The 14,143-nt window shown below is 56.2% G+C and overlaps 3 protein-coding genes across 11 annotated transcripts in view; 2 read left to right on the forward strand and 1 right to left on the reverse strand.

Annotated features, from left to right (window-relative positions):
• The window catches only part of LARGE2 (LARGE xylosyl- and glucuronyltransferase 2), a 30,001-nt gene extending 25,849 nt beyond the window's left edge, over nt 1-4,152 (reverse strand). For 3 of the 9 annotated variants that reach the window (XM_068945840.1, XM_068945837.1, XM_068945834.1), the window contains exon 1: nt 4,038-4,149. The gene's annotated coding sequence lies outside the window, so the exon portion shown is untranslated. Of the gene's footprint in view, nt 1-1,534; nt 1,583-3,840; nt 3,884-4,037 lie in introns of those variants that run through there. The other 6 variants (XM_068945836.1, XM_068945833.1, XM_068945844.1 and 3 more) reach the window with 6 other exon arrangements.
• A 35-nt stretch (nt 4,153-4,187) lies between these two features.
• On the forward strand, nt 4,188-11,322 carry PEX16 (peroxisomal biogenesis factor 16). The gene is made up of 11 exons (XM_068945865.1): nt 4,188-4,382; nt 4,593-4,628; nt 5,175-5,251; nt 6,579-6,712; nt 7,022-7,128; nt 7,682-7,762; nt 8,285-8,437; nt 8,809-8,881; nt 9,198-9,317; nt 9,633-9,697; nt 10,806-11,322. Exons 1-11 carry the CDS (start codon nt 4,226-4,228, stop codon nt 10,862-10,864), a joined length of 1,062 nt encoding a protein of 353 aa, XP_068801966.1. The 5' UTR covers nt 4,188-4,225; the 3' UTR covers nt 10,865-11,322.
• Nucleotides 11,323-13,046: 1,724 nt separating this feature from the next.
• FREY1 (Frey regulator of sperm-oocyte fusion 1) lies at nt 13,047-14,114 on the forward strand. The gene is made up of 3 exons (XM_068944068.1): nt 13,047-13,168; nt 13,478-13,551; nt 13,978-14,114. The coding sequence occupies exons 1-3, from the start codon at nt 13,101-13,103 to the stop codon at nt 14,112-14,114; spliced, it is 279 nt and encodes a 92-aa protein (XP_068800169.1). The 5' UTR covers nt 13,047-13,100.
• Nucleotides 14,115-14,143: the final 29 nt, after the last annotated feature.

Raw genomic sequence — 14,143 nt, forward strand, 5'->3', positions numbered from 1 at the left:
GCTTTCTGAAAAAGGCATCTGGTCGCAGGAGGAGGTCACTATCTCATAGTAGGGCTCTGCACACATTGCAGACGTGTTGTTCCTGCCAGAAAGCAGAAAAGAACCTCTCTCCTGAGGTGCCGAGTCTCCACTACTCTGGGAAGGGTAATGAAACCACAGCAGAGAGGACAGCAACAAAAGGCCTCTAAGTCACGGGGCCCATTAAAGCCCCCCACTTCAGCTTGTTCGACCTGGGATTCCTTCCCCTCGGACCACCACTTCAAGCAATAAGCCTGCCAGCAACATTTCAGAAACACAAGAACTACAGCACCAGCATCCCCTGTTAGTTGCTGTCTTTCCAGGCCTTGGGAGGGCTGTTTGGGATCGGAGGTACACACTGTCATCACTAGCAACGCTGTGCTCAGAGCTTGGTGTGCTGCTTTGCCCTTGTTTCCTCATTTGGGCACAGATTTGAAGCTCTCCTGAAAGGTGTCAGCCTCTTGTGAGATACCATGAGTGAATCAGGCCTTCCATTCTAGGCAAGGCTCATGTGTCAGGGACTAAAATACTCTCTGGACATGCATCTGCCTACAGGTTATTTGAAGCTAGTCACAATTTATCCTCAGCTATTCCAAGGGATTGCCTGAGCTCACCCAGAAGCAAAGAAAATAGACTGTTCACACCACAGCGTAGGACCTGAGCAGTGCAGGAAGGGATGCTCCTGCGAGGGCAGGGCCAGAACGACCGTCTCATCCCATACCAGGATTGTTCCTTCAAACTACAGTAGGAAAAATGCATTCCCCCCTCTCCGAGGTCTCAGGCCAGCAGGCTCCTTCCTTTGTGGTGATGGACAAAGTACAGCAGGAGAACATGGCTGGGGAGAACCTCACCTTTCCCCACAATTACCAACCTTTCAAGATACGGCCATGAGTCAGTGCATTATGTCTATTCCTCTACCACATCCTGCTCCTCAGCTCTAACGCAGGCAAATATATGTACCAAAGAAGCAGAGCCTTCAGCTGTGCCAGTGCATGGCAAGGTCTGCACTAGGCATATTCTGAGCAAGGCTTACTTAGGAACAGCCAGCTCCTGGCAGCGCTCTGCCTGGGGTCAGTCTGCCCAGAAATGGTCTTGCAGAGCTGAGCAGCAAAGAACAAAATGCTGGCAGCCAAGCAAGCTAGACTTCAGCATTGCATCCACCGATGGGCTGGCAGAGTCTGCTTGCTTTTTGGTTTGCTTCTTTTCCTGCAATTACTGCTGAGCCTGCACCCCTCATCAGAGCACAGGAACCATTTGGCCTCAGTTACTGCCAGCGCATTTCCAGTAAGTACTGGCCTTCAGCACCTAGGCTGACAGTAAGTGCTAACAAAAGCAACGCTCAGAGATCTTTCCAGGTAGAGTGGAGAAAGAAATTAGCCCCTTAACCCAGTTTTGCCTCCTACCACCCCAGTAAGAACTATAAGCCAAGGCAATTTAAGTCTTGCTGCGTGGAACAGCAGTATACTTCCCCCCTCCCCCCCCCCCCCCAAGCAGTGCTCCCTTGTAGCATATTTACCGTAAAAGGCACTGGGTTGTTACTCAAACTGTCCTCCAAACTCGCTCACTGCAGGATGGAGATTAATGGAAAAAGGAGAAGCAAGAGTCAGTGGATGGGAGGGAGGCAGGGGACAAGGGATGAAGAGAAAGCATCGACCAAGAAGCTTCTCACTCAGGGACAGAACAGCACTCTCTAGATATGCTGTTCAGAGAAGCCCAAGGACTTTGTGCATCAAGCTTCACCTCTGGCTGAAGACAAGGTGTCTTTGGCAGTCTCCTAGGCAGCCAGCTCTCAGATTGCTGTCTGGCACAGACAGGGCTTCTCCTTGAAGGAGAGAGTCAAAGTAGCTCCAGCAGTCTGCACCAGATATGCCCCTAGAGTCATGAGCAGCGGCTTCGTATACTGTCTCACCCCCACCTTGATATGGAGGTGCCTTACACTAGCAGCCCAGCCACCATGCATTTCAGAGGAGCTCACAGGTAGCACTGTGTGTAAATGGAAAGTTGGGTCTAATCCATGTGATTCCGACTAAAAAGGTTTGTTTAGCACCAGACTGTTTGCCAGCAGTATCTCGTGCCCTTTTTGAACTCAGCCTGCTGGAAAACAAACCCTTGGGGAAGGGAGAAGAGGGGAGATCAGAAAGGATAAAGTGCCTGCCCATGCAACTGTAATTCTTGCAGTGGAAGCTGCAGGCACACACTGCATCCATTGTGTGGAGGTAACTGGTCAGGAAGAAGGAGGGGTAGCTCAGCAGAGCACTGTTTGCACTGAGGAGACCTGCAAGAGGCCTTGAAACACCTTCCTTCTGCACCACGTGCAACCTCAAAGGGCCAGGATGCTGTGTTTCAGCACTGAGGTGTGCACCTGTACCCACACCTGTGCACACAGATCTTTGCAACACAAGGAGTGCCAAGGGCCAGGCCCCGCTCAGGAGAGCGGCGTGCGAAGGGGAGGGGAAGCCGTGCAGGGGTGGTGCTGGCCAGCAGGCTCAGCACGGGAGTGCTCGCTCTGGCTGGACTGAGCTGAGCTGTGGCGGGAGGCAGAAGGGGACGGCAGCCAGCAGAGCCCAGCACCATGCAGAGCTGGGAAGGGGAGAGGCATGCAGGAACACAGGTCCAATCCTCCCTTCCGCAACAGGCTGCAGGTGACTTGGCTGCAGCCAGACACGTCCTGTGCCTCAGCCTCCCACATATAAAGTAGGGGCTAGCACTTGAATGCGGTAAAGACTGGGTGCTCTGACTGCAGAGTGACAGTGGCCATGCAAGCCCCCGGAACTGCTAATGTAAGGGCTCCAGGAGAGAGCAAAGAAGTGCCAACATCACTAACTGCACAGCCCTGACCACCTCCTCTTCTCCTTCCTTCTTCATTGCTCTGTCTTTCTGTGCCTCCCTCTCCTCTGAAGCTTTCTTCATTGATCCGGAGCAGGGAGACACTCACAGGCTGGCAGGTCCCTCATCCCCATCTCCCCACACACACTTTTTCCAGCCACAGCTTGCATCACCTCCTGCAGCAGCAGCTCCTCCTGCCCCACACCCAGCAAGTGGGCACATGTAATTTAGTCTTTTAGAAGAGCCAGAGCTGCTCCTGAACGGTCTGGCACACCTTACACTTCCATAAATAAAGCCCTTGCCAGACACGAAAAGATAGTTCTCAAATGTCTGCCAAGGAGAGATCCAAACATAGTCCCTGGGTGTAGAGCAGAACAAATCCCCTAGCAGGGGCTATGGGCCTATGGGCCACCCTGACTACTAACACGAACACATGCATCAGTCTCCACCGCGTGAGGGTTTGGTACCTTCCACTTCAAAAGTCTACGCTCCGCTTTTAATAACATGGACAGAAAGTTGTTACTGCATTTAATAACTCCCTTGAACAACCCCGACACCAGCTCCTCAGGGAGACGGCTGTCACGCGCTAGGTCACGCCAAGCAGTGAAGACCGCCGGCGTGCGGCGCGGACACCCGCTGTGGGACCCTCGCACGCACACCCGCGCGCGTGTGCACGCCAGAAGCCTCCTGCCTCCATCAGCTCCAGCACCTGGCAAACACCTCCCTGCAAGGCCCCCAAACCCGGCCAGCAGCCCAACTCCGCGCCCTTTCGGGGGCGCAGCCGACAGCAAAACCTTCTGTTGTTCCAAACGGACACAAGCAGCTTTAAAGCGCTCACCGCCACGCTGCAAAAGCGACGACGTGGCTCTTCGTAACAGCCCTTAACGACAGGGCAAGAGGAGCGCTGCGGACAGCCCACCTGCCCCCGAAGCCCCGCCAGCGGCTCACGCCGGCCGCGCCCTCCCCTCCCCCCCCCCAACCGTTCGCCCTCCTCGCCTGCGCTAACGGCTCCGGCAGCCCCTCGCGACACCGGGGCCCTCCCCGCGGCGACACCGGCCGGGCACCCCCCCCCGGCCCGGCCCGGCACGGCACCGCCCCCCGCCAACCTGCCCCAGGCCCCGCGGCCCGCCCCCGGTGCCGGCCGGGAACCAGTCCTCTCCTTTGCTCTCTCTCCCTCCCCCCGGTGCCGGTACCTGTCCCAACCGCCGCCGCCGCCGCACCGGCGGCCGCCCGCTCCCGGCCCTTTAAATCTCCTCCCGGCCGCCCATCGACCGCTCGGTGCTCAGCTGCCGCGCCTGCCCCCGCTCCGAGCTGAGGGGGTGGGGCTGGCGGCCGGCGCGCAGGCGCGGTGGTGGCGGCGACCCCGGAAGCGCGCGGGGCCATGGCGGCGGCGGCCGCGGGTCTGGCCGGCGGCGGTGGCGGCCCGGTGGCGCGGCTGCGCCTCCTGTGCCAGCGTTACCAGGACTACGTGAAGCGGCACCCGGCTGCCACGGCCCAGCTGGAGGGCACCGTGCGGGGCCTCTCCTACCTGCTGCCAGGTGTGGAGAGGAGGGTCCAGGCCCTTTCCCCCTCCCCCCGCCCCCGGCCCGCGGGCGCCCGTTAACGGCCGTCTCGGCCTGGGGTCGGCGGGGGCCGGGCCGGGCCGGGCGGCTGCGGGGTGCTCAGGCAGCGCGCGGGGGGATGTGCGGGGCCCCTGCGCGGCTCCCCGCAGGAGGCGTTGCCCGCTAGCTGCTCTCCTTCCTTCGCAGGTCGCTTCTCGGACTCCCATGAGCTGTCGGAGCTCGGTACGTAGGCGGCGCCGCGGCAGCCGCGGGCGCGGAGGGGAGCCGGGGCAGGCGTGCGCCCTGGCTGCAAAAGTAAGGAGAGAGTTGGCGGGGCTCGGGCCAGAGCTCCGCTGCTCCGTGGCAGGGGTAACTCGGCACCTGCTGGTGCCTAGTGCGGCTGCAAGCCTCACTTCTACCGGGGGTTGGTGAGCTTGTCCCCGAAGGGAGAAGGAGGAGTGCTGCTTTATTAGTTCTTGTCTCAGTTCTGCTGACGTTTCTTATTCCCCCTGATACTAATGGCTGACATTCGCTACTGGATTCGCATTGACAGTTTCATGATTCAGCCTTTGCAGAGTTCTGTGTGGAGTCGTACTCCTGGAACACGTTCTTCACTCAGAACCTGTTGTTCTCTTCACGTTGCTCCTGGCTGCATCTCCTGCTGGCTAAGGAGGAACCTGCCTGTTTTACTCCTCGCTTTCTAGCAGGAGGAAAAGGCAATAGTCTGTATCCTGTTTTGATTTCTGTTCATCCCATGGTCACTTTGTTCCCATTCTCTTCTTTTTCCAGTGTACTCTGCCTCCAACCTCCTGGTGTTATTAAATGACTGGATCCTCCGAAAGGAGCTACAGCGGGCCCAGCCTGTGGTAAGGCTGGAGTGTGTGAGAGGAAGGATTTGGAATACATGTTTTTTCCTTGCAGAAGCCATGCTCTCAGGGAGTGTCTGTAGAAACTACCAGGGGACGTGGTGTCTTTTTGGTATCAAATTTGTAGAGGCTGCAGGCACTCTCTGAATGTGTGGTAAACAGCGACCATGCCCCATAGCTCTTGGTTTGGAGGAGTGACCAGAGCACTCCTGGACCACAGAGATCAGGCCCTGGCTTGTGCCAGGAACTCCACTGTTTTTGTTTTATTTTGTTTTTGAAAAATTCAGAACCTGATATGCAACGGTATCACTGAATGAATATTGCTATTTCCTGAGCAGTAGTTCTGGAGCACTGAGGCTCTGATACAGCCCAGTAGAGTCCAATAGTCCCTTTGCATCGTTCTGCCTAGAGCATTGAGTAAAACAAATATTTATATGAGCACCTGGTTGCTTCTGTTTCGCAAAGCCCCAGGCTTGCTTTCAACACTTATCAGACCCTTTGGAGAAAGAGGAGGAGGGTGTTTTCAGGGAGGCCTCTCTCATAGCAAGCCTGCCTGTCCTGTGGGTTTGGGTGTGCCAGACTCAATGTCAGCCCAGGCAGGCAGCTGGAATATCAAGTATGTAGCAAACAAAAATGCAGAAGGCTTGCTTCCCTGGCGTTAAAGCCTGAATGTGGGGTGAAGTGAATTTCAGCAGTGTCATCTTAATTGATGTTTTTCAAGTAATACAGGTTAAATCATGTGCTGATGACACCAGCAAGTTCTCCTCTGGAGAGCATGGGCCCAGGATGGAAGAACCTCGCTCTCTTGGGATACAGACTGATACTGTGAGCTTGTATTTAGCAGGCTGTCACTCTGGCATGACAGTCCTGTGGGCTCTGGGTTCCCTTGCCTGTACTCTGAGTTTACTCCCTCATCATCTCTCACCTGGGAGGAGGTTCAGCATGTATCGCAGCTCTAGAACAGGAGGAAGAAAGAGTTTTGCCTTCGAGTTCAGGCACTGTGCCGCAACCCAGGAGATTGTGATGCTGTTTTTGCTGGAGTGGAAAGTGATCCAGCAGGCAGCTGTGACCTACTCCATTTCTGGGGTAGCAGCTCTGGATAATGTTGGAATTTCTGGGCCTGCCGCTGCTTGGAGGTAGAGTAGTGGAGCTGCTTGTAGAGTATGACCCCAGGAGAGGCACCACTTACGTCTCCCAGTCTGTGGCTTCCGAAGCCATCTGGTGTTTAGTTCTGAGAGTCCCACCAAACGGGGCTGGCTTTTACTCCTCTTAACTCTCAAGCAGAACCTGCCTCCTCTCCCCCTTCCTCCCCCTCTGTGTTTTGCAGTCACTGCCCCAGCAGAAGCTGCTGACCTGGCTGAGCGTGCTAGAATGTGTGGAGGTCTTTGCAGAGATGGGGACAGCCAGGGTGTGGGGGCAGATGGGCCGATGGACCATCATTGTCCTCATCCAGCTGGCTAAGTAAGTGCTGCAGACGGAGGGGAAGGGGCTGCATGAGCTTGGAAAGGGGATCTGGAGAGGGTTTGGCAGTACCCCAGGCAAAAGCCCAAGCAGGGCTGAGCTGCTGGTCCCTGAGACTGGGGGAATTGGGAGTCCCACAGTATGGTGGATACCGTGCCACAGAAGGGGCACTTGCCCCTCTCGCCTTACCAGTGGCTGCTCAGAGCAGCCACGAGTGTTTTCTTCCTCTGGGGAGCCACCTGGTGAGTGCAGCAGGAAGCCAGGTACTGTAGCCTGGTTCTGAAGGCTTCCCTGTGTATCTGCCCACAGAGCCATCCTGCGTCTCCTGCTGTTGCTGTGGTACAAAGCTGGCATCCAGACATCTCCTCCCATAGTGCCATTGAACAGGGAGCAGCAGCAGCCTCTCCACCCCCAAGGTGAGCACTCAGTGCTAGCATTGGTTTGGTGACTTGTTTGTCCTGCTAGGAATTCCTCGTCGGAGCCGTGGCTGGGGCAGCACAGGGAGCTGTAAGATTTCAGTGTGCCAAGCTGAGCTGTGTTGTGCTTTACATCCTCTGCAGAGCATGGCATTGGCCTCTCAGGGTTAGCTGGTGACGTTGTTGCCCTACAGTCTGGAGGGAGGGGGCAGAGGATAATAGGTCTAAGCCTGGAACAGCAGGCTGGGCTGCAAATCAAGCTGCCTGTCCACCAGTCTGAGGGTGAAGAAAGAGATCCTAGGTCTGGGCAATGTTGTGAGGATTTACCTCTGACAGCGCTGCTTAGTGTTAGCTCCTTCAAGACAGCTCAGTTTGTACTACATCAAGCCTTCAGTCCAGTCAGCTGGTCTCCTCCTGAGGAAAGCAAGGTGGAATGAGTGTGTTGTCCTAGTGGAGGAGGATTCTAGCTGGTGAGGTAGGGAAGGGTGCTGCTAGCTCTGGGGTGAGATGTCATCTTCTGTAGTCTGATCCCTGTGGCTGTTTTCTCCTGCAGACATGGAAGGCAGTTCGTCAGGGAAGGATCAGACCTACGTTGGTAGGCGTTCTAGCCGTGTTGTGCGATCTCTCCAGAGCAGTAAGTAGTTGTGCCAGTTGAAGCTGTTTTTCGACCTTGTCTGAGCTGTTTCTTGTCTGTGCCCTTTTTATATGGTCTGGGTGTGGGCAATAGAGGCAAAGATAAAATAGAGAGAACCTGATAAACCTGTATGGGGACAGATCTGGCCTGTCACTGGGCCCTGCCTCGGGGAGCATCAGAGCAATGGATCCAGGCACGTTGTGCAGCACCCAGAATTGACTTGGCCTGTGACCTGTGCAGTGGAGACAAGTCTTCAGTGTGGTTATGCTTTGAAGAGCACAGATCTTAGAGCATCTTTCCCTGCTCTGTCCCTTCCGGAGACAAATTCCGAGTGTGTTGGTCAGCTGTAGCAGCTTGGGAAGCACAGGTGTGGGGAGGGGGCAGCCACAGCCTTGCTGTGTCCACAGCTCTTTGAGCTCTCCTGTTTCACACCTTCACAGTGCAGAAAGCAGAGGTGTGGTAGTATGGGGAACATTGTAGAAAGGTGCTGTTTGCATTAGTGACCTCATCTGCCTGTTTCAGCCCCATCCCTGCAGTCCAGGCACTGGGGATCCCCCCAGCAGAGGGAGGAGACCCAGAGCCGAAGAGCGGAGGAGATGAACCAGGCTCCCACCCCTCTGGGCCTCCAGGAAACCATCGCAGAATCAGTCTACATTACCCGCCCTCTACTCCACTGTATCCTGCCCTGGCTGCATGAGGGCACACACTGTACGCCGGGTGCCAGCAGAGGGTGCTGCGGGCTCGGCCACCAAGCCCAAGCGTACAGGAGTGCACCATGCTCCTCTCTGCTGTTCTAGGGCTGGTGCTGTTCTGCTTGTGGAGGGGCCTTGGGACCCGTTCCTCCTCCTTCACCTTGGCGGCCAGCATCAGCCACTTAAGCTGTGGGCACAAGTCCTCCAGCCCTTCCCTGGGGCCCTCTGGCGCTGCCTTAGAGTCTATTCTCCTGGGCTCTGCAGAGCTTTGCTGGTACCCAGAGGATCACTTGTCCACTTACCTTTTGTTAGGTGTGTTTTGGTTCTTTCCATTCCTTGACTGTCTGGTCCTAGTGCTGAGTTTAGGAGTGTGGGGCCAGAGATCGTGGAAGCCCTGGCTCCTCTCAGCAATCTTGGATATCTCAAGGTCAGTCTGAGGTTCGTTTGCGAGTGCTTTGGGGTTGAGGCTGTCTGACCATCACATCTCCCCCTGCTCCCCAGTCCAGGGCAGGCCCTTCTGACAGAACTAGCCGCAGAGGCTGGGCCTGTTTTTTAGCTGGGCGATTCAAACATTTAGGTATCCTCTGCAGCACTTCTTACAGTTCTCTTCTCTATACTGCCCATCTGAAAGAGCCGGGACAGTCTGCTCTGCATAGAGCTGAGAGTGGCGGGCATTTAGAGACCCACTTTCCTTTCCCTTTTGGCTGCTGTTGCCATGAGTTAGCTCTCTGCCCTTCTTCCAGTCTGAGTTTGCTGAGTGATCTGAAAGACCTGAACAGGCGAGAGCGTGCAGAGCTGAGGCGACGAACCATCCTACTGCTGTACTACCTGCTGAGATCTCCTTTCTATGACCGATATTCAGAGTAAGGGGCCCCAGCTGGGCTTTTGCTGAAAATTTCTCTTAACAGAGGGAGCATCAGGGCACTGGGTGGGCAAACTTAGGGAGGTCTGGGTGCCTGTGACCAGGTTAATATGAGCAAGGGTGAAAGAGCAGACTCAGGCTAAATTGAAGATAAAAGATTTATTATCTTGCACTTTTGTGCAGTGGACAACCAAAGGTGCAAGCAAAACCAATCAGCTTCACAAAAAAAAAATGCAGCTGCTGCTGTTGTTAGTGCATTCAATAGCTGGGACTGGGAACGTCCCACTGGACTTGTTCATACTTTTTTCCTTCCTAGGGGCAGGATCCTCTTCCTTCTGCGCTTATTGGCTGATTATGTGCCTGGACTTGGCTTTGTCACACGTAAGTGGGCCTAGCTGCTGTATCCCTATTTCTCCTGGATAGGAAAAAAAAAAAAAAAATCAGGGGAGTTGAGCAGAGCTGTCAGTCAGTCTCTGACCTGTGAAAGGAATGAGGAGGTCCCTGGATGGTTAGCAGCAGAGCACCTTGTATTAATGCTCATGTTGGTTTAAACTGGAACAGAAAGGTATGAATTGCTTCCTAGCTTTTAGGCAACTGTACTCACCCACAGCAGTAGACCTCCAAATACCCTCATAGCTTGCGGATCTCTGTCTCTGCCACCTAGGTTTGATCTGCTGGGCTTCCTTTCTACAGCCTGACTAATGCACCAGAGCCCTGCCTTGTAGCCTGTTTTTGAACTCCTTTCCTTGATCTTGAGTCTGAAGTGCAGACCTGAATGATAGACAGTGGCCAAGAGGTATTGGCCCAGGCAAGAGCTGCTTGTAAATCAAAGGGTTGAACCAAGTCTTTCCCTAGTCCCTCACCTGAACGGTTCCCTTTGCCATGGGCTAGAATTTCACCTCCCCCTCTTCCCTGCTGATGTGAAGCCTTTCCTGGAGTGGTTCATGGCAGTGATATGGAGTTGAGGGATTGGCCCTTTCTACGGGAAACTCGCAAAGCTGGTTAGCTCAGGAACCCCTTCCCCCTGTTAGTGATTTCAGAGAGGCTTTGCAGCCTGCATTAAGCTGTATGCTATCGTAAGCATCTTTGCTATGCTGCAGTTGCTTCTGTGTTTGCACCTGCTCATTATTGCTGAGTTGTCTTCCTCTTTCTTGTGCCACAGCTGTGTCCTGACTCTCTGCCTGCAGGTTTTTCCCTTGCACATTATAGAACTCACTCCCCACTGGAGCTTAGAGAGGTCAGCGCTGAGGAGATGGTGTCCCGCGATTATGTTTCATGCCCTACATTTTCCTGCTGTAATCTCTGGTGGCACGTTCTAAAGTTGTCTCCCATCCTGGTGAAAGCAACCATTCTGTTCTTGAGTTTTCTCTGTATAATGGGGGAGTTGGGTTGATGTGTACAAAATGGCAAGGAGGAGTCTACCCCATATAGATACAGCTTCAAATTCTTGTCTTTCTACTTGCCTGATTCCTCTGTTCTCTTGTTTCAGGGCCACTGATGGATTACTTGCCTGCTTGGCAGAAAATCTATTTCTATAATTGGGGCTGATGAGAAGAGGACCCTCCTTTGCTAAGATCATGGCTGGACATCTCTAAGGAGAGCAAGCAGGCTGGGGAAAGGATGTTGATCTTGTCTAATTTTCAGTTAAACCATCAATGAGAAGCTCCCATTCTGCAGGGTGGGGAGGGGGGTGTATGTAATTTTTTAACAGACCTAGCTGTGAATGATGGACACTACATGTGTGGAGAGATCCTGGCCACTTCTTTCCCTGGCCAGTGCTGTGGCTGTCGTGATGGTGGTGGGACACCCCCTTTTTTAAGCGCTCAGTTTTTCTCCTTTTGTATGGCTGCACTATAATAAAGCTAGGCAGCACAGTGTTTTTCGGAGAGCGTTGTCTCCTGCCTCATTGTGCTAGGATAGAGCTGCAGCCTGCTTGTGTTGGCCATGCCTGGCCCATCTGCTTGGAGAGGGCTTGTCTGTGAAATAAACTGACTGAACTGAAAGAACTGAGATGAAAGACCTCATCTTCCTAAGGTCTCTTTGCTTGCCTGCAAGGGATACGCTTTTCTCTTCTGGTATTGGGTGCCAGTAAGTCTCTGGATCAGCAGGAACAGCTTCTGTAATTGTCTACCCTGGGAGCTGCTCTCCGTAATTATATTGTCTCTTAAAGACCTTTCCCTCTGGCCCTGGCCTTAAGGGGCAGGACCCCACACGTTGCTCAGTTGGTGACTGTGTAGCATCTGCAACTCCTGATGCATCGTTCAGTCTGCAGTTTCCTGGGGCTCCCCTGTGGATGCAGAGAGCCATGGTTTATAGGATGTTTGGCCTAAGCGTCTGCTAAAAGCGTTTGCAGAATGGCTGTTAGCCAGTGCTCAGGGGCTTGGCCAAGGGTAGAGAAGAGGAGAAACAAAGAGATTAATTCAGCAAATACTGCTCTGCAGCACTTAAAGGGTCCAGCTGAGGTCTAAACAGCTATAATCATCTGCTATATCTGCTCTGCTAATTAAGGGACAGTTGAGACATCCGTTTGTCCAGTCAACTGCTGTGGAGGTTCCTGTAGCAGTGGCCTGTCCTGCAAGCAGCCTGCCCACGGCCAGCACCATTCATGCTGCTGTGGGGCTAACCGGCTGGCAACCCGCTGCCGGCAGTGCCTCCTGTGTCTGAACGGAAGTTGACTTCAAGTGGGTGACAATAATATCCTTATCCTAAGCTTTCAGGTTGCAGGCGTCAGAGCCTTTTTGCCTCAGCATCTGAAATAGGAGGTGTACCTCTCCCCCCCCCCGGGGTCTGTGGACCTCAGCAGTAGCGAGATCCCAGGGCTCTTTGGTGTTGCACGGGGTCTGTGCTACTACCTCAGCTGGCAGTGATGCCCTGTAATGCAGCAGCAGCCTGGAGAAGCGGTGAACTGGGAACTGTGCTCCGTTCAGGCCACAGGTTTTTAACAGAGAGGAAGATGCTGAAGATTGTGAAGCCTGGAAAGTGGGTGTTAACGTGGGGAGAGGGAACTGCAGAGATGAAGGGGGTTGCATTCAGAAGGGTGGAGAGGGAGGTGCAAGGTGGTAGGGGGGAGTAGGGAAGCAGCCCTGGGGCTGCCAGGTGACACGCACTGAAGGCATGTGCACGAGTGGAGGGAGGGCTGTGAGCAGCCGGCATGGCCCATGCAGCTCTGCACCGCGCTCTGCCTCGCGGGAGCCCTGCTGGGGCTCGGGTTAGGTGAGGAGGCTGCAGAGGCCGTGGGCTGGGCTGGCTCCCAAAGCCTGGCTCAGTGAGGAGCAGCTGTCAAAGCTGTAACAGAAGGATGTGGCTGAGCTGTTGCACGAGGTAGGCAGCGTGGGGAAAGCAGCCAAGAACCAGAAACTTGGTGCCAGCGGGGCTGACGGCCGCTTCAGCTGCAAGTCACCTGATGCCTGATGCAGCAGACCTGGCTGGCGAATGTCCCTGATGATGTGGTGCTGTAGGCCTGTCCCACGGCTGGGGGGGGGGGGGGGGAGGGGGGGGGTCTCCCACCAGCCGCAGGTTTCCTCCAGGAGATGGCTCTGGGCAACTGCGAGCAGGTGAGGCACCACGAAGAGGGGCAGGAGGAGGCAGGCAGCAGATGGAGGCGAGAGCCTGCTTCCTCACCGACCTGGCTGGCTCCGGGTGCGGGAGCCTGGCTGTGCTGCCACGTGTCCCCAGGGCCACCCAGGGTGGTGACTCCCTTTGTGACGTGGCTGCGGCGCGTGATGTCAGGGCAGGTGATGGGTGCTGGGGCTGACGGCCCTGGGGACTGCCGCCGCCGAGCCCCATGAGGCGCTGGCTCCTGCTGCTCGCCGTGCTGCTGGGAGCTGCGCTCCCTCGGCCCCTGCGCCAGAGGTGATGGCACTGTCGTGACTCTGCACCTCCCTCCTCCTCCTACCTGCCCAGCCGTGGCGGTGCCCGTGGGGGCACCCGCGGGGCTGCCCCTTCTCCCGTCTCTAGCTCACGTGCAGCCTTTCATCCCCAGCCCCTCGCACCCAGCTCAGCACCCCCAGAGGCAGGCTGGGCCTGGGAGGAGGTGAGGGGCGTTGGGGACGAGCGGGGCGCGGGAGCCAACGGCGGCAGCCCCGGTGCCTGTGCGTGGGGCACCCCAGGCGCGTGCCAGGGGGGCCTCAGCTCACTCCCGCCTCTGGGTTTCCTCCGCAGGCTCGACTACTGGGTCCCTGAGGATTTCTCTGCCCCGCTGGAGCTCCCGCAGCCACACTTTGGCCTGGTGGATGGTACGGCTCCCTCCTTGCCCCCAGCCCGCTGAGGTCTTGTTCCTCAGCACCCGTTGGCCGACTGAGGGGCTGTGAGAGCAGCCACCCGCTGTGGTCCGGGACGGGGTCTGTCACTGGTAGGGGCAGCCGGCGCAAGTCCCCAACCGCTGCGTCCCCCCGCTCCAGCCCGGCCTGCCAGCAGACGCTGCTGTAGCGGAGGCGAGGGACGAGAAGCGGCTTGACTGGCCCTCGCGTGCTTTGCAGCGGGTCTCCCATCTGCCAGGGCGGGAGGCGGGCAGGAGCAGCCGGGCTGCTCCTTGGCCGAGAGCTGCAGCCGCGGGGGAGGCGAGGAAATGCCACAGCCGCCGGGGTGGGGGGCGGTGGATGGAGCGGCTCAGCTGGCACTGGCCTCCTTGCATCCCCCTCGCCCCGCTGTCTTCCCCCCAGATTACGGCATTGAACCGAAGCAGCCTCACTTCCGGACCCGGGCAACCCGGGTGCAGCCGGTGGGGCTGCGCAGCGCTGGCAAAAGCAAGCGCGACGAGCTCGACGTGTCGGAGTACTACTATGATGACCACCTGTGAGGCAGCGTGCGCGTGTGCCCCCCGCTGCC

This window comes from Struthio camelus, chromosome 5 (assembly GCF_040807025.1).
Source record: "Struthio camelus isolate bStrCam1 chromosome 5, bStrCam1.hap1, whole genome shotgun sequence".
Classification (NCBI taxonomy): domain Eukaryota; kingdom Metazoa; phylum Chordata; class Aves; order Struthioniformes; family Struthionidae; genus Struthio; species Struthio camelus.